The sequence below is a fragment of the Monocercomonoides exilis genome (assembly GCF_001643675.1).
Source record: "Monocercomonoides exilis strain PA203 chromosome Unknown scaffold4-2303458, whole genome shotgun sequence".
In the NCBI taxonomy this organism is placed as follows: Eukaryota; Preaxostyla; order Oxymonadida; family Polymastigidae; genus Monocercomonoides; species Monocercomonoides exilis.
In genome coordinates, this window is record NW_027150549.1 from 1,834,862 (window position 1) to 1,858,636 (window position 23,775).

The 23,775-nt window shown below is 32.2% G+C and overlaps 5 protein-coding genes across 5 annotated transcripts; 4 read left to right on the forward strand and 1 right to left on the reverse strand.

Moving 5' to 3' along the window:
- The first annotated feature begins 207 nt into the window (after positions 1-207).
- On the forward strand, positions 208-4,161 carry MONOS_9297 (putative vacuolar amino acid transporter 5). Its single transcript, XM_067879782.1, has 4 exons — positions 208-498; positions 579-1,490; positions 1,769-3,086; positions 3,298-4,161. The coding sequence occupies exons 1-4, from the start codon at positions 247-249 to the stop codon at positions 3,780-3,782; spliced, it is 2,967 nt and encodes a 988-aa protein (XP_067734867.1). The 5' UTR covers positions 208-246; the 3' UTR covers positions 3,783-4,161.
- Positions 4,162-4,553: 392 nt separating this feature from the next.
- MONOS_9296 (uncharacterized protein) lies at positions 4,554-6,182 on the forward strand (the record flags this gene model as incomplete). Its single annotated transcript, XM_067879781.1, has 3 exons — positions 4,554-4,665; positions 4,738-5,193; positions 5,401-6,182. The coding sequence occupies 3 exons, from the start codon at positions 4,554-4,556 to the stop codon at positions 6,180-6,182; spliced, it is 1,350 nt and encodes a 449-aa protein (XP_067734868.1).
- A 5,717-nt stretch (positions 6,183-11,899) lies between these two features.
- MONOS_17030 (uncharacterized protein) lies at positions 11,900-12,413 on the forward strand (the record flags this gene model as incomplete). Its single annotated transcript, XM_067869910.1, has 3 exons — positions 11,900-12,004; positions 12,057-12,113; positions 12,163-12,413. 3 exons carry the CDS (start codon positions 11,900-11,902, stop codon positions 12,337-12,339), a joined length of 339 nt encoding a protein of 112 aa, XP_067734869.1. The 3' UTR covers positions 12,340-12,413.
- Positions 12,414-12,803: 390 nt separating this feature from the next.
- Positions 12,804-17,711, reverse strand: MONOS_15976 (Vacuolar protein sorting 34D (Vps34D)). The gene is made up of 16 exons (XM_067868880.1): positions 17,652-17,711; positions 17,536-17,603; positions 17,257-17,473; positions 16,922-17,051; positions 16,549-16,875; positions 16,261-16,416; positions 15,959-16,093; positions 15,476-15,645; positions 15,106-15,214; positions 14,722-15,013; positions 14,200-14,536; positions 13,905-13,945; positions 13,719-13,793; positions 13,487-13,602; positions 13,203-13,355; positions 12,804-13,082 (listed from the first exon to the last, which is right to left on the reverse strand). Exons 1-16 carry the CDS (start codon positions 17,699-17,701, stop codon positions 12,948-12,950), a joined length of 2,511 nt encoding a protein of 836 aa, XP_067734870.1. The 5' UTR covers positions 17,702-17,711; the 3' UTR covers positions 12,804-12,947.
- A 2,803-nt stretch (positions 17,712-20,514) lies between these two features.
- Positions 20,515-21,613, forward strand: MONOS_6891 (uncharacterized protein; the record flags this gene model as incomplete). Its single annotated transcript, XM_067877164.1, has 2 exons — positions 20,515-20,926; positions 21,036-21,613. 2 exons carry the CDS (start codon positions 20,515-20,517, stop codon positions 21,611-21,613), a joined length of 990 nt encoding a protein of 329 aa, XP_067734871.1.
- Between the last annotated feature and the right edge of the window lie 2,162 nt (positions 21,614-23,775).

Here is a 23,775-nt window from a genome sequence, read left to right on the forward strand (position 1 = left end):
TTTCTGCATGCAAAAATTGAGAAGCACACAGAAATATGAAGCGCAGTATTAACAAAAACATGTTTCATTTGTTCTATTATGGTAAATATGGAACAAGACAATCACATACATGTTCCTTGTTAATATGAAACACTTGTTTGAAGTTGATTTTAAGATTTCTGAAAACATTTGAAGTTCACACAAATTTAATTATAATTATTGCGGTTTAGTAGATCAACAGCTTTTGTTAAAGATTAGCGGTTATAGATGGGTAAAGCACGGACTTCATCAAAACCGAATGATAAATCGAAGAAAAAAGAGGCATCCGTCTTTTCAGGAACAGCTAATCTGACAAATACAATTATTGGTGCTGGAATTCTTGGACTTCCATTTGCCTTTGCTAAGTCTGGATTAGTACCGGCTATACTGATATTCCTGGTGATGCTGTGCTTGTCGTATTTCTCATTCTATTTTTTAATGTATTCTGCAGACGCAACTTGCTTGTACACTCTTGGAAGCGTTTGCAGATTTATAGATTATTAAATCCTTGATATATGAATATTGCTTAATCTTTTCTGTTTTCGAATTATTAATTTTAGATTGGAGGAAGATTATTTGGACCTATTGGCATATTTTTTGTTGGTGCATGTACATTTCTTCAGTGTTTTGGCTTCCTGTGGGCTTATGTTGTACTTGTAGGTGATTTTTGTCTTTCACTACTGCGTGCAGCTGGAGTACCAGATGGAAGCGTGGTTTTACAACGTTGGTTTATTACAGTGCTTCTTGGATTTTTCTTCTTTCAGCCTTTGTCATGGTTTCGTCGAGTTGATTCATTAAAAACTGTTAGCTCGTTGGCGATCGTTGCTATCATTTATGCAATAATTGTTGTATTTATAAGATTTGTTGCACCAATGGAAGGAATGGATTCTCATGGCCCCGCAGAGGCGGTTCATCCTTCTTTGACAATTATTCAATGTTTTTCAACTTTGTGCTTTGCATTTGGATGCCAGCAAAACATTCCCATCATTCAAGGAGAACTGGGTCACAAAAGCATGGCATCCATGAAAAAAGTTGCATTGTCAACGTTAAGCATTGTCGGGATTTTATACCTCTTGTCATCGCTCTTTGGATACATACAATTCACTGATCTATTTTTCAGTGCAGAATCTGCAGGAAACATCCTTACAATGTATAAAGATACTGATGTTGTTGTGCTAATCGCGAGAATTGGCTTTATAGCTGCTTTGATCTGCTCTTATCCTGTGATGTTTATTCCGACTCGTGCAGAATTGCTGGGGATAATAAGGTGCATTGTCGATATGGCCACATTGAAGGATAAAGCTGAGCTAAAAAGGAGATACAGCGGTGGAAGAGGACCCCCACCGCTGATTCCGAGAGAATGGAAAAATGTGCTTATTTGCGGGAAGATCACTAAGCATCACTTGACAACTGGAATCATTGGGTCTCTTATCACTCTTTTGATTTGCACTCTTTCCATCTTCTTATACAAGGTTTGAATAATTGAATGTTTCTATCAAGAAAAAAAAAAAAAAAAAAAAAAAAAAAAAAAAAAAGAAAGAGAGAAAGAAAGAAAGAAAGAAAGAAAGAAAGAAAGAAAGAAAGAAAGAAAGAAAGAAAGAAAGAAAAAGAAAAAATCATTTTTTGAATAAAATTCCTTTTAATGTCCATTTGTGTTTCCGTAATTATTATTCACTATTTGTTTAATATTTTATTTAAATCCATTATTACTTACTATTAATTATTTACTGTTCCTTATTCCAATGAACAGGTGTCTTTTGTGTTTGATATCGTAGGATCAACAGCAGGAACCTGTGTGACGTTTGTTGTCCCGTGCATGTTTTTCATTCGAATAGCGACTCAGCCGTGGCGGTTTGTGAATGAGAAGAGGCTCCAGGCGATAGAAGGGTATCCCGATGACCTTGAAAAAGACGAAAAGGAAGTGTTGGGCAAAGACGAAGTCGGAGTCAACATGAAAGCCGGTGAAGGCAAAGTGATGTTGGGAGATGAAGAAGATGAAAGCGACAAGACTGATGATGATGACGACAAAAGCTCGGATGATTCAGAAGACAGCGACGACGAGAGCGAGATTGATCAGGAGATCATTGCGAGCAGCCGAACAAGGAGGAATCCGAAGGAGAAAGAGATGGAGCCAACTGTTGAGGAAGGGATAAGCAGCGAGGCGTCGAAGTCGCTGTCGCATTTGAGCTCTGCTCTTTCGAGGCAGTCAGCAGGCAAGCTCTCTGGTGTTGAGTCCAATTCCAACATGGGCAAAGCTAATGATGCGAGCTTGAAGTATGACACTGCCGATGACTCGGATGATTTTGACTCAGACGAAGATGACGACGAACCAGCTCCTACGTCATTCATTACTTCAACAGCGTCTTCGTCGTCTTCCTCTTCCCCCGCCTCGTCCTTGTCTGCATCTGCACACCAATCCTCCGCACGCAATCTTACAATCCCGCAGCGCTCGCCTTCTTTCTATGCAGATCAGCCGTTTGAGAGCACGCCATCGGTGACGGCAACTGAGATCAAGTTTGTTCCCTCCCAAAATGCCATTGCTCCGCCCAGGCCGTCCGACATCGCTGTTTCCTCTGCCTCTCAGCCAGCAGCCATTGCCTCTTCTCCTTCGAGTGTATTCGCCTCATCCACACACCCCACACCGACTAATCCGGGAATGATGAGCTCGCCTTCTGTCAACTTCGGCAACGCTCAGCATCCAGGGATTCGCCAGACACCGTCCACGTCTTTCTTCCAACCGTCTTCTGCAGTCCCTCCAACATCAACTGATTCGTTAAAGAATTTATCCTCATCATCTTCTTCTTCTTCTTCTTCGTCTTCTTCTTCATCTACTGCATCGCTGTCAGCAGCACCTGCCAGCTCAAACCAGTCTGCACTGCACTCTGCCTCGCGGCAGAAGCTGTCTCTTCCACAGCATCCGTCAATGTCTTCTCGTTTGGGCTTCACTCCTTCTCGTGCTGCTTTGACTTCCACACAGTCCATCCACTCAGCAATGGACGGGCTGGCCAGAAAACCTTCATTCTTGACTGCTGGCTACGGTGTTATGCAAAGCGTTCCTGTGGCAAGCGGTTTGTTTTGATTCTGATAATTAAAAGAAAGAGCTTTTTTTTTCCTTTTTCTGTGTAATGGTATTTACTGTGGTTGTTTTTTTTTTTATAAGAATTCGTTGAAATTTTTCTTTTTCAATTTTTGATGTTTCATTTTTAATAATTTTATTTATTTTTTTTGAAAATGTGTGTTGATTTACGTTTCATATTTCATAAATTGAATTCTAATTAGAATGGCAAGGAGAGGTGAATGAAGTGATACCCTCAGACATTCCACCCGAAGTTGAAGACAAAACAAAGAGTGGTATAAGCGAAGCAGATGCCAAAGTTGTGAAGAGGAAAAAAAGCGAGGCTGATGGAGCAGAATATCTCAGCGCAGATTCAAAGAGAAAGCGGAAGAGTTCTCGCTTGTCAAATGTAGATTTGGCTGCGGCTGTGAAAGACGGAGATGAAGAAGATCAGGAAGCGAAAGGTGCTTCTGTGAAGAACCCTGCTGCAGATATGAAGGATCAGTTGCTGAGCAAAGTATTTATTGATCCAGAAGTCGTTGAGATGCACAAAAAGAGATTGCAAGAATTGCTGACTCCGCGGGAACATACCTCAAAGCCTGTGTGTTTTGCATGGGTTCTGCTTGTTCTTGGAATTGTGTTTGGTTTGATGTCCCTTGCAATGGCGATTATTTTTGACACAGATCTACATTCAGATATTGGACTATAAATATATATATGTACAATTATAAAAAAAATTTTTTATAATAATTTTAATTTTCTATTATACATTCAGAAAATATCTTAATTTCATTCTTGTCTTGATGATAAAGCATGGATTGAAAAGATGTCGCAAATTTTAAAGTTTCAATTGTAAGTTAATGAGTTGATCTTTTTTGAAAATGTTTATGTGGATTGTTTGTTAAAAAGTTATGTATAACTTTTCCATATCATAACCCGCAAATTTTTTGTTTTTAATGATTTCAGATGAACATTTAAAATATGGGATGAAATTTTTGGTCTTATGAAAAAACTAAGATTTATTCCAAACTTTTTCAGCAATCATATCATATAAATCAACCGTAACAATGCAAAAATTTTACAGAAAATACTCAAAATTGAGAAAAACATTTAAAAGTTCAGAATTGAACAAATTCCTGAATCAATAATTATCATCCCACATCTTGAATAATCAACGTGCTGGAAAAAATGTAATTTCAAAAATAATTACACAGTCATTTTCAACAAAAAAAAGATAAAAACAGAATATTTTTTTTTCAAAGATTATGTTTTGCAAAATTAATTGAATAACAAGGAGAAAAATGAGCAAAATTTAAATTAGTGAGATTATCTTGTTTTTTAAACCTTGTATCAAAAATAAGCTTCCTCATTTGTAAATTTAATGCTTCATTGAAATGTATTTTTAGTTAACATTTCATAATCAAAGTTTTTCTTTCAATAAAAGAAGACCATAATATCATACCATAATTATAAAGTGAAAATGATTAGACCTTTCAAAAGTTCTTTGAGGCCCGACTTTTCTCAGATAAAACGCGATAAAGATGAAACAATGAAAAGGCCACATACAGCCAATTCTGTGGACAGCGGATCAAGTATGGATTCTTTTTTTAAAAGTCCTTAAAAATATTAATATTTCAAAACTCAAATTATTGTTGGGGTACAAGTCACATTAGAAACTGTACAGAATTTACCAACAAGGATTTTATTTGGAGATTCATTTTATAAGCAATTGCTCCAACTTGAATATCAGTTTAATGTTAATAGATGTTATAACAAATCAGACAGAGACATTTTGCGTGTATTCTCATTGTTTAATGTTCGTAAAGCATTAACGCGCAATTATCTCGGAGAAATAAAATATACATGGGACAGAAACTTATTTCAAAAACAATTGATGGATGCTGCAGTTATTCCTCACAGATTCATGGATCCAGAGCTAATTGAACTTGTGACAGTGGGATTTTGCTGTTCTTATGACAGCGGATTATATGAAGGAAAAAGCACAACGATGTTTGGAAAATTGTTTTGTCGAGCACTGTTGCTTAAGACTAGCGAACACAACTGGAAAATTCGTATGAGTTTAGCATCTCTTGGGCTTATGTTCTCATCAACGTTTAGATGTTTGCTGTGCAGCATTTTGCTTTTTTTTTCTTCTTCTTTTCAAATTTTATTTTTAAGAGGACAATTGAATGTGATATGTGTATGTTAGAATGTGAAATACACATTTGCTATTTCTATTTTCTGTTTTTGGTTTATTATTTATTTATTTATTTATTGTTTATATTTTATTTTATTTTATTTTTTTCAATTTCTTTGATATTGAATAGGGTTTAAAAGCTCAAGATTCACTCTCAAAGAAACCTTTGCTTTGGCACTTGAAAGACATAAAAGAAAAGAAATTCGACTTCCAGGGCTTACACTTATTTGCATTCTTTATTTGAGTATAAAGCCCATTTATTTAGAATTTCCAACACCAGATTACAAGATTGCAAAGGAAATAAAGTTGGACCAACATTGGCTATACGAAGAGGCGCTTGTGCGCTCAATGGAAGATTTAAATGAGGCCAAAGAAAAAGTTCCCAACAATTTTCTGCATATAGATCTTTGCAGATTTGCTGTGAAAAGTGTCTTTTTGTGCCTTTTAAAATATGACCTCACATTTTCTGATGGAATGGCTTCCTATTCTGATCGATTCAATCATCTTTTGCTTCAAGCAATAAAGGAAAATATTGTTTGCTTGAAAGAACTTGATCTAGGCCTTGATTTTGAAGGTGTTGGTGAAGGGTTCGAGAGCATCATCGCTCCTTTGCTACAAAGAAGCAGATATTTTCACATTATTTCGTTTGGTAAAGAAGGAATCAAATGCATCGCGAACTATCTTAGAAAATTGTCTACATTGAATTCATATAAAGCAAATCAACAAATGAGGTCAATTGCTTATCATTTGAAAGATATGACTTTCGACCCTTCAAGATCCATAAAAGACTGCGCAATATTATATAAAAAATATATGGAGGAGGAAGGTTTTGCTGATGCCTATGTAGCAATTGGTAGTCAGTCATTTTTCTGGAATTGTTTTGACAGAAATTTGTATACAACGCTGCTATAGAGAAGGATGTGAATGATTATAATATGCAATGATTGTAATATTGATTTTTGAATGTAATCTGTTTGTGATTTTTACGGTTGTAATATTTCTTTAGCATGAGTTTTTCATGCTTGTTTGTGGATTTGATGAAATAATTTCAAAAGTTTTCGTTTCTGTTATTTTATGTGAATTGATAAAGATTGAAATTCACCACTCAATTTATGTACTTTTTTTTTTATCTGTGCGAACTTTTTGAAAAAAAGTGAGATTATCTTAAAAGATAATGCCAATTATATTTCAAAGAGAAATAAGATGCTATTTTTTCAGATTTTCTACACACATTAATGGGAAGCCATTATCGTGGTTTTCTAAACTTTATTCCACCCTTCATTTTTTTATCTAATTCTTTAATTAATCGTTTTTCAATTATTTCGTTAAAAAAACACTCCAATTATAATTATTTGAAAGCATGAAAAGTTTGGAATAAATATTTGAATTTTTCTTTTTAGCAGCATAGGGTCAATTATTAATCGGTGCCCAAAAAATTAATCGGGACCTAAATTTTCTGGCTCTCAAGAGCAGTTTTAGAAAAAAATAAATAATAGAAAATTATTAATATGTTATTATTTACTATTTCTGAAAATATTTTTTCATATTTTAATTTTTGTGAAAAGATCTGGTGTTTTTTGTTTTATTTTTAAGATCAAAGACTTGCTCGTATTTTCACCAGTTTTTTGTTTTGAGATTTTTAAGTATTGTTATTGTTATTGAACATAACTTCTTTATGTTTTTGGTTATTTTTCATTGTTTAACACTTCGTTTTTTATTATTTTTTCCATTTCACTAAATTTCAACAAATTAAAGAAAACATATAAATAAATAAGTTTTTACGTTAATTCAAAAGGGAAAATATTTAAATTATCAACAAAAAAGGCATTCAAAAAAATAAATATCTTGAAGTTTTTATAATTGTGATTATTATTCAAAACAACTTGTTTTTGTGTATTTTTGTGTTTTAAACTTCAAATCATATTTTTTCATTTCAAAATTTAGATGATACACATACCAATCAGTTTCATAACCATTCTTCAATGAACAAAAACATGGTAACTCTAATTTCACAATTTATTTTTTATTTTTTCGAAATTTAGTGAAATGGAAAATATAATAAAAAAACGAAGTGTTAAACAATGAAAAATAACCAAGATTATAAAGAAGTTATGTGCAATAACAATATCAATACTCAGAACACTCAAAACAAAAAGCTCGTTGAAATATGAGCTAGTCTTTGATCTAAAAAATAAAACAAAAAACGCCAGATCTTTTCACAAAAATAAAAAATTTTAAAAAATATTTTCAGGAATAGCTTTTTATAATATATTGAAAATTTTCTATTATTTATTTTTTTCGAAAAGTGCTCTGGAGAGCCAGAAAATGTAGGTCCCGATTAATTTTTTGGGCACCGATAAATAATTGACCCTACATACTATTTTTGGTCTTTCTTTAGCTAAAATGACAAACAATGCGATTTGTTCCTTTTTTTTCAACTTTCTGATCATTATAATTAAATCATAATTATTAATAATAATTTATGAATATTTATTGCATTATAAAAATACTCAAAAAAAATACTCATTTTCTTTTCTTTCAATTTTCAACAGTTCAGTTACAAAAGAAGATAGAAATTTTGATAAAGCATTTGGAGATATCAAAACAACTTAGCAAAGAAGTGGATGAAATGATTTCTTACGATGTGGCTTTTGATTTTTTCTGAAATAATGGAAATGAAAAGGAAAAAAAAAGATTGTGCTTTCAAAAATGAGATGAATGACGTGTCAATTGGAAATTGAAAAAATGGATGAAATGATAGAAAAGAAGAAAGATAATTCGAATTCTTAAATGTCATCACATTTGTGTTTTTGATGAATCTTCTGAAGAAAGAGAACGCATATATTTTGAAAATTTTCAATTAGCTTTCTGTTTTTAAGAGCCTTGACAAATAGAAGATGAAGTGCTTGAACAAATAGAATTGTATATGTTCAATGGATCAAAAAGAAGATGGATATGAAAAAAGCATAGATAATTTTCGCTATTTCAATCATTGCAAACACAGTTGTGATTTTGTTTTACTATGTATTAGTGAGTTTGTTTTTCCATTAGCTCCTTGAACATATTGGCCAAAATTTCTGGATATGAAACAATTCAAGTGATGCTTAATGAATTCGAAAATTTTCACAAGGTTATAGACTGATATAAAAGTTTTGATCTTCATTTCAATTCACTCCAATTTCGAAATGATGCACAATTGAGATTCACTTTACAAAAAGTTTCACAAAAGAACAGAATATTTATTCAAATTGATGAAGCAGTTATTTTCCTCATATTGATAGTGTAGAACTTCTGTTGAATAGCTTTTTAATGTTTCTTGTCAATTTCGAACGTTTCTGGAACGTAAATATAGCCAAGCATATATTCAACTCAATTTCCAAATGTTCATAAAACGATTCATCTCTTGTGCATGCTCTGAAGAACAATACAGATCAATCACATCTGACGAAACAAGGAAGGATGATGATGATGGAGAAGAAAGAAGGAAGAAGAAAAAGTAGTTACATTCACGTTTGTTGAAGGAGAAGATATGAAACTGGATGACAGAAAGAGATAGATTCAACGTGTCGACGATACTGCAAGAAAATGAATAAACAAGAGAGTAGAATAAATGGCAGGCAGAGAGAGAGAGAGAGAGAGAGAGAGAGAGAGAGAGAGAGAGAGAGAGAGAGAGAGAGAGAGAGAGAGAGAGAGAGAGAGAGAGAGAGAGAGAGAGAAGAGTTTTGGTGAAGTTCCTTAAGCAAATCATCTCATTTTCATCTTGTTGCATCTGAATACCCTTTTGAGTTGAGACAACCAGCAGAAGAGGAGGAAGGTTGGACAGACAAAGCACAGAAGTGATATTCTGATGAAAAGAAACTGCCATATGCTGGAAAAACGAATTCTCACGAGAAAAAGCAGAAAGCTGGGCATTGAGAAAATTTGAGAAACGAAAAAGCCGATTTGATTGATGTTCTTATTTGAAGAAATGAAGCAGTTTTTAGCTTTGAGCCTTTGATATGGCCATTTAATGAATTCTCTTCTTCACTTATATTTCCTTCTCTGTCTTTCACAAAAATTGGTATTATTTTCAATAAAAGATCTTACTTCCCTTCACCTTAAATCGATAAAGTTGCCAAAAGAGACGAAGCATAAAAGAGATCCTTTTGACGCTCTCTTGCACCTGCTGTTGATGACAAAGAGAAGAATGTGAACTTTTGGGATTTGATTAGAAATATAAATATTTGACTGTGGCCGAAACAATATGATAGAATATGGAATTAAAGCTTTCAAAAAGCTTTTGAATGCAGACGCCCATTAACGAAATTTCAATGCATCATCTTCAACTTCTGATTTTCAATCAAGTGTTTTGTGAATAGCTTCAATGTCCTCTTTGCTTCCCCTCAATGAGTTCTTCTGTTCAAATGCTGATTTCAAAATGATTTCGGTGAATAAACTCTAACTTATTTGTTGAGAATATAGACACATCTTTGATCGACTAAAAGTTTAACAAAACTTGCAGCTTCATATCTTTGCAAAAGTGCCCTTTGCAATTCATGCTTTGAAGAAGATCAGACTCATTTGAAAGGAAAAAACTTGATCGTCATTCCTGAATCGTTCAATACTGTTTGAGGCAATTAATTCACATGTGAAAAGACAGCCTCATATTTGTTGTTGGTGACAATAACAGTCCCGATTCCAATGAGGCTGAAAAGCCTCCTTTCTCTGTATTTTGATATGTTCAGAAAAGAAAGTTAAAATGTGGTTTCGTAAATTGAAGTTCCGTTTGCCATTCCACCACCTTCCACAAATTCAGCACGCATCATACATCAATCGAGAAGAGTTAATCCAACAATGAGGACAAATATTGAAGGCAATTGGAGTTTTGTGGTATTGAACATGAATATTGGAGAGATTGATGAATTATTCAACAAACAGCTGCTTATTGTTCATAAATATTTCTTTTTCTCTTCTCCAGAATATTCGTAACACTTCCCAACTCTCTGCCTTCTCCTCTTTATGAACCATTTTGCGCTATATCTTATTTTTGAACTATTCATCTGTCATTTGCATCAATTTCAATTCGTCTTCCGTTATTGTCTGAATGTAACTCAAAGAGAATTGGAAGAGTTTTTCCCAATGGTTTGATTCTTCTTTTTCTTTATCTTTTTCTCAACTGTTTCATCAAAATACATTTGCATATTCGTTGAATGATTGTGTAGCTATGATTCTTTGTTGTTTTCAACTGACATCGAAGACACATTTTTGAAATCATAACAATAATCAGATTGCTACGTGCTAAGAAAGAAAGAAACGAGATGATCTTCTCTTTTATCAACAACAATTGACACAGACACTAAATTTCACTCCTGATCTTTGAAAGAATTGCGTAGACTTTGATTCCATAGTAAAAATTTTCCAAATACATATATGACAAAATCAAATATATGCTCATTTAGAAGCCATGCCTCTCATTATATTCCTGTCATATGCAAATTGAAGAGAAAGTTATGAGAGAGGCATTTGAGGATAATGAAATCAACACCAGTCGCTTGTTGCTGACCTGTTTTTTAACGTATTTTGTTCTGACTTATCAACTGTTTCAACAGTCTCGTCTTCTTCAAACAATTCATTGGCCACACTGTCTATTTCACCTGTTTAAAACGTTTTTCACAAGATTTAGAACAGTGCATTTGTTAATATCAACTTTATAATCAAGTTGGAAGTGGCCACAATAAGGTCTCACATCTTTTTCGCACAATACATTATGGAAAATGCTTCTGAATAATTAATGATTAACTAAATGCTAATTGTTGAACTGGTATCAAGTGAGGATGAGTGCAGATTGGGATATGAAAAGTAGAAAAAGGACGAATATGAATGAATGAAAAGACACAAATGAAAAAGATGAAGAAGTTGAATGAAAGTTTTATGTATATATTTAAGAAGAGATTTTGATGATACGTTAAATAAGAAAAAAAGACATCAAGCGTAACAGTTTTGTTGCAACGTTCTAAAAAAAGATTGCTTATGCATTTTCAACAAACAAAGTCAAGTGTTGCATTAATAAAAGTTCAAAGTTGGAAACACTTATTTTTTTTTAACTGCAATCTTCAAGTTGGAATACAACAAGCGAAGCATCATTATTATCAACTCCATATTCATTGAAAAAATGAAAATGTCTCTTTTTTTGTTCACAGTCCTTAATAACTTCTTTTCCTTATTTTTTCATCCTGAAAAAATGTTGAATGCGAACATTCTTCATCTATTGCTTCTTCTTTCTATTTTCATATGAACAAGTTATTTTTCCTTTCGCAGTTGCAAATTCTCCGCTTTTCTGCAAGATTACATTTATAATTTGGATCAAAGAAAAATCTGTTTCCTTATATTCACATTTTCATACTCTTCTATATAGGAAAAAATTGCTTTTTTCGTACAAATACAAAGCATCTCTTAATTATCATGAATTAATATAAATATGTTCATTAAACCAGAAAGATAACAAAAAAAAAGTTACATTTTCGATTCTTTTTTTGCATTTTCACACAAAATAAAACAAGCTTAATAGTATTTAAAGTTTATTATAAACATTTATTTTTTATAAATAAAGAAAACTCAACACACAAATTTTAAACAACCCATAATTTATTATGTCAAAGGATTTACATGACGCTTCTGAGCTAGAGAAAGAAATTCTTTGGGAAAACGAAGAAGATTTAGATAACATATTTGGAAAATTGGCAAAAACGAAAAGAGTTTTGCTCAAATGCATTTTTTTTGCAACAAATAAAAATTATTTTTATTCAGCATGCAGTGGCAATCGGGAAGCATATTGACGATAGCGTGAAGCTTCTTGATCAAACGGTTTTATTTTTATATATTGCTTTGATAAATTTGTTATACCGTTCATCAGGCAGATTCAACAATTAAAGGGCAAACAAATATGAAAAATTCTCGGAAAAATCTTTCAACAATTACTTCAAAAGATCCAGACAGAAAATTATTTTGGGGAATAATTTTAGGGATGAATCTTATTTCAATCATAATTGCTTTATACATTCGATTTTCACGAAATAAAAAAGGATCATAAATCTTTCTTATTCATGTGGTTTAATTTTTTTCTATAATAATTTTATGATTGCAAGAATTGTTAGTGCTGTTCAATTTTTGTTTATATTTTTTCAAAGCATTTATTTTTATTTTTATTTTTGATTTTCAAATCGAGAAATAGAAATTATTATCCAATGTATCCAAATGGTTATAAAAAAATAAGTCACTGAACAGAATAAAATGATTGGCATGGCGGGAGTAAATTAAGTGGTCGAATAAACATAACAGTTGATTTCCTTCTGATCCTGAGCTATCACTTTGTTTTAGGAAAAGAACGAACAGATATTGCTTTTGCATTCAAAAAGAAGTGAAAAATACTTTGCCTTATTTATTTGATGATAAGAAATTTAAGATTTTGGAATAATAAAATTCATTACTCTCATGTATAACTGTTCAAAAAAAAAGAAGAAAAAAACTTTTTTTTTGTGATAAACATTTCAATCATTCTAATAGAAATTTTTTGTTTCTACTAAAAAAAAAAAAAAAAGAAAAGAAAAGTGTTATCTCGGAAATTATTCATTTTTTTTTAAAAAACAAAAAAATTGCATTTTCTGTTTGAAAAGAACGATAATAATAATTATGAACCACTTATCCTTTAGCAATCCAATGAAAAACATCATTTATTTTTTCTCCAATTATTGTGCTTCTATTCTTTTCAACAAGATTTTCAGTAATTTCCTTCACCCTGTTATCAGAGACTTCTGGGAAAAATCTATCATCAAACTATTTCAATAAGATAAAAATAAATAAAATATTAATATTACAATTTTAGAAAAAAAAATAAAAGAGAATAGAATAGAATAAATATTCACAACTTTAATTTTTCTTTATAAAGAAGCATACGTATTTTGATAAACAGTTATCTTCAAACAGTTTCGGGAATAAAGTTTTAATGGATTTAAGGAGGAGAGCAAATTCAGGATGATGATGGCGCAAATGAAAAAAACATAGGGATAAGTAATATATCAGTTCTGCCTTTTTATTGTTGATCACTCTCTAACGATGAAAAATAAATAAAGAAATAAAGAAATTAAATATATTAAAATGTTATCAAAATGCATTGGACGATTAATAATTTAAACCAGCATTCTTGCTGAGAGCAGGAAGAATGGTTGAGAATTACATACATTAAAGATTTCAGTTTTTATTCCAATCACAGTCTGTTCCATTTTCGCAGCTGGACGAGAGCCACAGATGTAACCAAAATCAATATGAAACATTTTCCCAGTGAATTTTCCATCGCCTTTGCCCGCAAAGCATTACATGTTTTTGAAGAAATACAATTGCAATCAAAAATATAAAAAAGTGGGATATAATTTAAAATAAAAGCAATAAGAATAAATTTTTGAATGTGCAAACTTCCAATATGCAACAATATGTTGTTAATATGACGATCTGTAATGCCAAACAAGAAGCACGGAAAAGAATACGCAGCTGGGCAAAAGGAAAAAAAAAAGAAGAAGATCAAAATTCAGTCAAAAAAAGAAAGTTAATTTTATAAAATTGCAAATTTGTTAATGTGGTTAGTTCAATAAGTGCGCATACCACTTGTTTGTGCAAGAAGGAGATCATAATTGCTATTTTCGCTAAAAGATAATAATAATGTTAAAATTGAAAAAAAAGGAATATTTATATAAATGAACGAAATTACACAGAATAGTGACAAAAATGATAGAAATTAATTCCACGTTATTTGTTGAAAAAATTATGATAACCAAAACAACTTTCATTAATTAAAAAAACATTTACTCAAATGCACAATAACATCTTAAAGATTTATCGTCTGAGTCCACATTTTCCTTTCTTTCCAGTGATCAATCTCTTCAAAATGAAAACATACGCTGGGATGCACTCTGTTTTCTTTAGGTCAGCAGTGTTTGGAACAAACTCCACAATTCCACTCAGCTCGTCTTCATTCGCATTTTGTCCGCTCCTTCCTGGATTTTCCATTGGGGTAGCCATTGCCGAATAGCAAGTGTACAATCCTCTTATTCCTTGCTCTGATAATATTGCGTCCATCATCTGGATTCCCTGCAAAACAATCATATCCTGCCGAAGGTCGTCGCCTTTCTTTATCATAATTCCCTTGACCACCGTCTTATTTTCGTTCCTCTTTTTCAGTCTGAATAGCAGCGCCATAGGCATTTTTGCGGAGTTTGCAACATGAAACATTTTATCTTTAAGATGAATTATTTCAGAAAACATAAACAATATATGAATATTAAATGTATGGAAAAATAAATAAATATTTAAATATTTAAATAAAAACTTTTTTGCTAATAAAATATTTACAAGACAACTCAAAACAGAAATCCCAAAACAGAAAAATCAAAACATTTTTCGAGTTTATAAATAATCACACATTTTTTTTGGATTCTTCCATATTCATCGACTTCGCTTTTACAGAAAGGCTCAACGCTACATATCTCGAATGATGGATCAAATGGAAAAGGAGGCCTATTTCCTTCAATAAGCCCAAGTTCTCTATTAACAGATGAAATGCCGAGTCTGTCAGAAGACGAGGATGACGACGAAGAAGCAGAATCTTCTGAGCTGTTTGATTGATGATGCTTGGCATAAAAGTTAAACAATTGCCTAATAAACATATTCACTTTATTAACTTCGTTTCTAATTGGAATTGTTGATTTTCCCTTCTAATTTCAAAGTAAAAGCAAAAAATATTGGAAAAAAAAGAGAGAGAAAGAGTTGCACTTTTCACGTATAACGGAAGATGATTAACGCAAACCGCATTCACAAAATAGTCCGCCATCATCACTTGAATAAACTTTTTGTATTTTTTCACTCTTTCATTGTTATTTTTTGAACAAAATTTGGAGGCTTCAAAAGCAAATGACCTTCAGAATGTGAACCAGGTGCATAAATATTTAAATATTCAAATGCAAAAAAGAAAAACAGAAATATGGAAATTATTTAATGTTCACATGATTAAAAAATAATCAATAATATTATAATTGATTAATAAAAATAAAAAATTAAATTAAATTAAATAAAAATAAAAAAATAAAAACAAAAAACAAAAAATTAAAATTAAAATTAAAAAAAAAAAAAACATTATAACCAATAAATCATAAAAGCACAATTATCCATAGACAAACCAATAACATTTAATAGCGGCTTGAAGAGAATACGACCATATCCATCGAAAGAGTGACAAAAGCGGATAGTCAGATGGTCTATTTAGCAGATCTTCAACATTTTCATTATTAATCCTGTTGTCTTCCAAATCAACTGTTAATACCAACTGAGGCAAAAACTTGACTATGGACTTTACAAGCACCCAACGAACAATTGTTGACAAAGATTCATACGTAATTAACATTCAAAAAAGAAAAAAATATTCAATTAATTTTTAAATTAAGTGACAGATACGTGAAAATTTCATAATTTGGATATACAGAAGAAATTCAATCGAATAATTCCAAAAATTTCAACAATAATAAACAATAAAAAGTCTTTCATTTCATATGTGCTCCAAGTTGTTTTCAACTTTTTTTTCTCTCATAATCACATCTTCTTTTATTCGATAAACAGCAATTAGCAAACGCTTTCCTGCTCCAATTTTTAGAATACATTCAAACCTCTCCTTCTCCTTCTTTGAAAAGCTTGATTATTTGAATAATTGCCTTTTTATGTAAATCTAAATGCTTGCTTTTCATTCCCACCAATTCCACCAGAGTCGAAACAGGCACTTTTCGTATTTGCTTAAATATTTGCTAAATGTAACAATCGATAAAAAGAAAGAAAAACAAAAATTGAGATCAAATTTTCAAAAAAAAATAAAAAAATAAAAAATAAAAAGAAAGAAAAGAAAAGAAAGAAAGAAAAAGAAAAGAAAAGAAAAACAATTATTGAAATATTTTAGCCTTCAATCGAATCATACAAATGCTTTTTTTGCTTGATCGATGAGCTGCCACTCAATACAGTCCGTAATGTGAATGAAGCATTGCGGATAATACTTCACAAACGACAGAAATCTCCGTCCTCTTTCTTTTTTCTCCTCAGTCAAATTATTTTCTGGTGCCCTTATCGTTAATTGCTTTGTTAGAAGCCAATGAAAGAAAAGATTAAATTCACAAATAAACAAAAAATGCAATGCATTACAAATAACAGAGAAAAAATATTTCCAGTATGATAACACTAAAAGAGGATTATTATTTATTATTCATGCCTGCATAAACAACTGGATTTCTTCTTTTTTAGCTTCACACAATCGGCAATCGATTATCTTCCATTCGTTCATCGAATCATCTACGTCAATAAACTCAAATTCTTCATAGCATTCATCCTTTGAAAATTCCTTTATTCGTTTCTCTTCAATTCTCCCTTTCTTTTCCTGCACAATAGGAGCATCTTTCGAGTGAAGAGGTCCTCCAAATCCAATTTGCGTTTCTCCAACTTTCACAAAACCGCACATGGTTTGATTTGGGCTAATTTGATGCAGACTTTTTTGAAACGATAATGAACTGTTTCTTTCATCAGAATAACTGTTTTGAATCTAAACAAGCAAATATTTGTTAAAATGAAAAAGAGAAGTTATTAACCTTTTGATTTTCAGTTTCCAATTGTATTTCAATAATAAGTGTTGCAATAAAAAAAGAATTTGGGTGGTTTTCACTTGTTTTAGTGCATAAATCAATGGGCAGAATCCTTGTTACCAATGAAGCAGAACCTCTTTTGATTGAAGTTGTTTTGGAGAGATATGAAAAAGACAAAATATATTTTAAAAATAGCAAAGAAAAGGCAAGAGAGAGAGAGAGAGAGAGAGAGAGATTGAGAGAGAGATTGAGAGAGAGATTGAGAGATTGAGAGAGAGAGAGGATGAGAAAAGAAGACTATGCAAAAAAGAAAAGAATTTTTAGAATTCATTTTTATAAACTGTTTTACGTTCATAAGCTTCACTTCTTTTGTCAAAATATGCTTGCTTAATTTTCCATCTGCTTCAATCCAAAATTCGACCACAAGTTTTGTACTCTTAGTGATTTGTGTTATAAGAAAGGGAAGGGTTATTACTTTTGATGTTGGGATTCTTCGAACAAATACTGGTGACGTTTTCCGAATTTGTCGCTCTTTCAAAGCAAAAGATAGTTCATAATCTTTGCAAATTTTCAATTCATAAATGTAACTTGTTGTTCGAAATGAAACATTTGTTCCAAACTTAATTGATCAAAGACTTTTGGATATAAATAATTCCGAATTGCATCATTATCAACAGTTAAAGAATATCTAAATTATCAGGATCTATAAATTACAAAATCAATAAATGCTTCAAACATTTTAACTTTAAGCAAAGAATTTTCAACTGTGCTTGAAAATATATTCATAAAATAACTTTCATAATAATAAAATAATGGTTTTATTGAATTCAAAAATGGCTGAACCTTCTAAAATCATCCTCTCTTTCGAGTTTTGAACAAAATTTGGTTAGTGGGTGGATAACGAATGAAAAAAAAAAAATTCATTTAAATGTCTTTTTTATTTATGCTATTGTTAATAAATCTAAAAATGATATTCCGAAATTGGTTTTCAAATGATAGTGTTCAAAATAAAGAGAGCCTATTAAAAAAAGTAAAAAAAAAAAAAAAAAAAAAAAAAAAAAAAAAAAAAAAAAAAAAAAACAGGAATTTTTATTAAAAAACCACTTCACTTAAAATTTAATACAAAAATCAGTTAATTAAATAAAAACTTTTTGTTAAAGATAACCTGAATAAACACATTGACAAGGGACAAAACATTTTTTTCTAAATGAAAAGCGAATTGAAAATAGCTCTCTTATATATCTTTTGGATTTTATCATAATTATTGATCATGAAGTCTTTTTAACCTCTGAAAGTTTTTTGTTTTTTAACGAGTATTTCTCCTTTATGTGAATTTTTTCATCAGAATATAAGGTTTAAAAAGGTCAAATATATTTCTAACAGACAGATTTTATTCCTGACGCTATGTTCCCTCTTTCCCAAAATTTTTATCTTTATGGAATTTTGAAAAAAATATTCAACAATTTTTAATACACGCCTTTTAATGAAGTTTAGAAAAGTGATACAGTTTATGCAAAAAATACTGGACAATATTGATTTCTCATTAAGAGCAAGAAGAAAAATTCTGACAATTTTCCTCCAAACGTATCGAAATAATACTAACTCGGTTTGTATATGAGATTTTCTTAAAAGCCTCATTTGTGCTCAGAAAAAAATTATTAATAAAATTTAGAAGAAACTCAAAATCCTATTTCTCCGTAATTTCAGTCATCAATTTTTTTGAGTACAAATGAAGCTATTTTGAAAGTTTAGGAAAGCAAATGTCTTTTTTTTTTTTTTTTTTTTTTTTTTTTTTTTTTTTTTTTTTTTGAAAAGTTCCTTTTGTTTTATTGCCTAAATAAACAAAAATTTCATATTTCAATCAAAATTTTTTTCCCTATCATCAAACTTCGCTGTCATAGAAACAAAATATTAAAAATGTTTTTATTTTCAATTTTGCGAAGTTTCGTGAGAAGGAATAGAAATTTGATCGAAATATGCATTTTTTATTCTATTTGAAAGTTAAATTGAAAGAAATTCTGATTGACATAATTTCATTTTTCCTTTATCCTTTTATGTGCGAATCGGTTTTTTAATATGAAACTTTCATTAAAAAAATGCAAAAGAGCAAAAGAACGCATAGGTGTATTTAAGGAACATTCCCAATCCATGATTATTTTTTGAACATTATGATTATAAAAATGTTGATTTAATAATATTACATCTGAATGGACAAGAAATATGGTATATCAGCAATAGATCCATCTAGATTAGGTCAATCAATATTATCGATTTATGAATATCTGGTGGTTGTTATCATCTTGTATAATAAGTTGAATAGGTGATGATTATAAGATAGAGATCGATGATTATTGCTGATACTCTTAGAGGTTTCTAACGATTATATATTCAGTGATGTTCTATAAAGATGGAGTCATTGATAGGTGTTATCGAGATATATCTATAGCTGATATACCATAACTCCTAGGAGGAGAATCAGCTAAAAGATTAACTGGAAGATTTGTTAAAGGTGTTCAAGTTGGTAAATTAGTGGTGAATTTGTGTGTTATCGTTGATGTTATCGTTTGTGAAATCGCAAATAAAAATAATTGATTTTGTTTTTTGTTTTATAGTAAATGGGTCGGAAGAAGATATACGCAACTGTCGAAGAAGCTAAAGCGGCTCAACAGAAGCAAATTAAGCAGTTTCAGGAAAAACGGAAGGAAGAAGCAAAGTATTACAATGAACATGTATCTGAAAAACAGAAGAAGTTGATTAAGATCTTGAGGAGAAAGCTTATCGAAAGTGATGAGCTGTTAGATGAGTTGATGGAAAAAGTTAATGGTTATTGCCTGCACAGGCTTGATTGGGCAAAATGTGTTAATTGACGAAATATAACAGACTACACACGTTCGTTGTATCTCCAGTAGAATCAAACAGTAGTCACGGTGGAGTTGTGGTGGATTGTCAACATCAATATTTTTTCTTGGAAAAAGTGTAAATCGGTAAACCGGATACCGGGTTGTGGCAATGTCTGAGACTCAGCGGAAGGGAAATATTGGGTTAAATCTCCGTGCTGGAAGCGTAAACCGGTTAACAGGTAAACCGGATCTTTATATTTCATCTGAAAAGAGCTGCCAGCATGCCATTTCTGCCAACATGAACATTTTACCCCTAATTTGCTATGATTTTGAAAGTTTTTATTTAATTTCGACTGTTTCATCATTTTGCAACACTTCCACATGGAATTGATGGTGGCATACGTTCGTTGTATCGTCAGTGGTACACATCAGTTTTATCGTCAGTTGTTAAGAACAGTTATCACCTGCACAGGATAAGCTGGTTAGGTGACAAGTGTGATGCTGTGGGGTGGAAATATTGAGTTAAATCTCCGAGCTTTTCACCTGCAAAGTGTGCACAGGATGCACTGGATAAATTACATTCTGCGAAATATGTGGGCAAACGGGAAAAGTGAGCAAAGTGGGCAAAATACATTTAATGTGAAAATTTCCTGTTATCGTTTATTTTCGACATTCTCCCAGACGTCATCTTCCTCGTAAATGCACGTTACAAAAATAAATCTGTTTCAAAAAAAAAATTGTTTTTTTGATTTTTATTAAATGACAAACTCCCAACCAGACTCTGATAACGAAATCCAACGACTAATTGATTCAATGTCAACAGAACAGCAAACGCTGGGAGAACGAATGAAAGATCACGTTGTTGACTTGTTCGACTGCAAGAAATATTCCGACAAGAAGCAAGGCCAACGACACACTGGAACAGCTGTCGATATCAGCAAATGTGAGGATCTCTGTGTGGTTGATGTTGATATCAACAAATCCCTTCAAGCTGAACAAACGAAAACCGTCAGGAATTCCATTCTCGAGAAACTCCCCCGAAATGTCGGACTTGTACAAACAGCTCATGGTGGTCTTCACATTTATTGTGAGCTGCTTGGTTATCCCCTCAAATGTTCATCACAAACCAAAGTGTTCACGAGTCCAGAGTTTGATATCGACATTTTTGCAGGTATTGGAGATGGAAAACAGAGGCTTGTTGTTCAAGCTGACTCTTCATCCAGAGAGATGAAAGATGGCAAGAGAATCATCACCAAATACATTTCACTCAACAATTGCAGAGATCAGAGATCTTTCATCACTTCAGAGTGTTCTTGCTATCTTCGGTATTGACATCAAAACAGAGAATACAACAACGACAATGGCAGCTGAACCACACAATCTTCTCACACAAGATGGAATCGTAAATATGTCGTCAACTGTCGCACTTGCTCTTGTTGGTGGACTCGAAAATGTTGAAATACATAACGACACAGATTTTTTGTCACTTGATTCTGAGTTTACTCTTTTACTGTCATTTGCAGCTCTCAACTCACTCGTCAACATTAATTGTTTCGATAACCAATCGATAGATTTTCTTTACAATCAAATCAAAGAGACAGCTGCTCTTACAGCAAATGTGATCACTCACTTTGAAGAAAAACGATACATGCACAGAGATAACAAGTCACATCCATTTGTTCTACAAATGATTGTCAAGAGGTGGAATCCAACATATTACAACGATGTGATCATTCCACTCCTCAGAAAAGAGAATGAGCAAAAGGAAGAACCTCCACAAGAGATTACTGTTCATGAAATAGATCTCAACTCATCGTTCTCGTTCTCTGAAATCAGGGATAAAGCTTTTCGAAAATAATACTCCTCAGCATCTGAAGTCGCTGAAGATCTCACAAAAGTTCTGAGGTTTGTTGAAGCAATGGACGAGCTGTTCAAAACAATAATACTCTGGCATGATGACAAAAAGACTCTCACAGTTGAGACAGCTTTCGAACAATACTCACATGTTCTATCGATTGATGATGTGAAGTTCTTCTCAGATAACAATCGAATATTCTCTCAGTTCCATGGGTTCAAATATCAAATTGCAAACGAACAAAATGACGAAATCATCAAAACATTCCTCGATTTCACACGAGAAGTTATTGCCAACAACAACGAAAAACTCTATCAATACATCCTCTGTTGGATTGTATCAATTGTTCATAATTCTGGTCAAAAAGCGGAAACATCACTTGTTCTCAAAGGCTTGCAAGGTATTGGAAAGAATGTCTGGACAAATGTTTTTGCTGAACTGTTGGCAGGATATTCATGTCCAAATGTCACAGAGATTGCAGAACTGACAGTACAGTTCAACTCCATCGTTGAAGGGAAATGCTGATTGCACTTAACGAATTGAAGAATTTTGGAGATGATCGAACAGCTAACTTTGACTCATTGAAGAGTAAAATCACGTAATTCAACAATCAGAATCAACGAAAAGAATCAGCCAAGAAGAACAGTTGAGAACGAAGCTAATTTCATGTTTGTGACAAATCACTCATACACTATCAAGGTTGAGATTGGTGACAGGAGATATGTTGTTTGTGATTGTGACTCAAAATATAAGATCAATCTTTCATTCTTCAAGGATTTCACAAGCTCTTTCGATAATGAATTCTATGAACAACTTCACTTTTATATCTTCAGCAAAGATCTCTCCAATTTCAACACAAGGGCAATACCAACAACAGAGGTGAAAGAAGATATCATTGCAGCATCACTCTCTATCATCGATGTGTTCTGTCAGGAGCATTGCAATAAACTCAAAGAAGTGTGGGGACGTTCTGAAGCACTATGTTTCAGACCAGTTGAATACAAGAACGATCGCTCATTCCAATTGGAAATCAAAGACAGATGCGAGAGAAAACAAATAAGTGGTGGAGGAAATCAAGTGTGGTGTTATGAACTCAAGCCAGAGAATGAACAACTCCTCAAACGGCGAGAAGATGAAGATAACATTGACTGTTCAGTGGAAATTAACTAAATATATTCGTTTTTTTGGAAATCATTAATACAAAAACTATACAGCTTGTGTGCCACTTGTTATATACCACCATCAATTCCATGTGGAAGTGTTGCAAAATGATGAAACAGTCGAAATTAAATAAAAACTTTCAAAATCATAGCAAATTAGGGGTAAAATGTTCATGTTGGCAGAAATGGCATGCTGGCAGCTCTTTTCAGATGAAATATAAAGATCCGGTTTACCTGTTAACCGGTTTACGCTTCCAGCACGGAGATTTAACCCAATATTTCCCTTCCGCTGAGTCTCAGACATTGCCACAACCCGGTATCCGGTTTACCGATTTACACTTTTTCCAAGAAAAAATATTGATGTTGACAATCCACCACAACTCCACCGTGACTACTGTTTGATTCTACTGGAGATACAACGAACGTGTGTAGTCTGTTATATTTCGTCAATTAACACATTTTGCCCAATCAAGCCTGTGCAGGCAATAACCATTAACTTTTTCCATCAACTCATCTAACAGCTCATCACTTTCGATAAGCTTTCTCCTCAAGATCTTAATCAACTTCTTCTGTTTTTCAGATACATGTTCATTGTAATACTTTGCTTCTTCCTTCCGTTTTTCCTGAAACTGCTTAATTTGCTTCTGTTGAGCCGCTTTAGCTTCTTCGACAGTTGCGTATATCTTCTTCCGACCCATTTACTATAAAACAAAAAACAAAATCAATTATTTTTATTTGCGATTTCACAAACGATAACATCAACGATAACACACAAATTCACCACTAATTTACCAACTTGAACACCTTTAACAAATCTTCCAGTTAATCTTTTAGCTGATTCTCCTCCTAGGAGTTATGGTATATCAGCTATAGATATATCTCGATAACACCTATCAATGACTCCATCTTTATAGAACATCACTGAATATATAATCGTTAGAAACCTCTAAGAGTATCAGCAATAATCATCGATCTCTATCTTATAATCATCACCTATTCAACTTA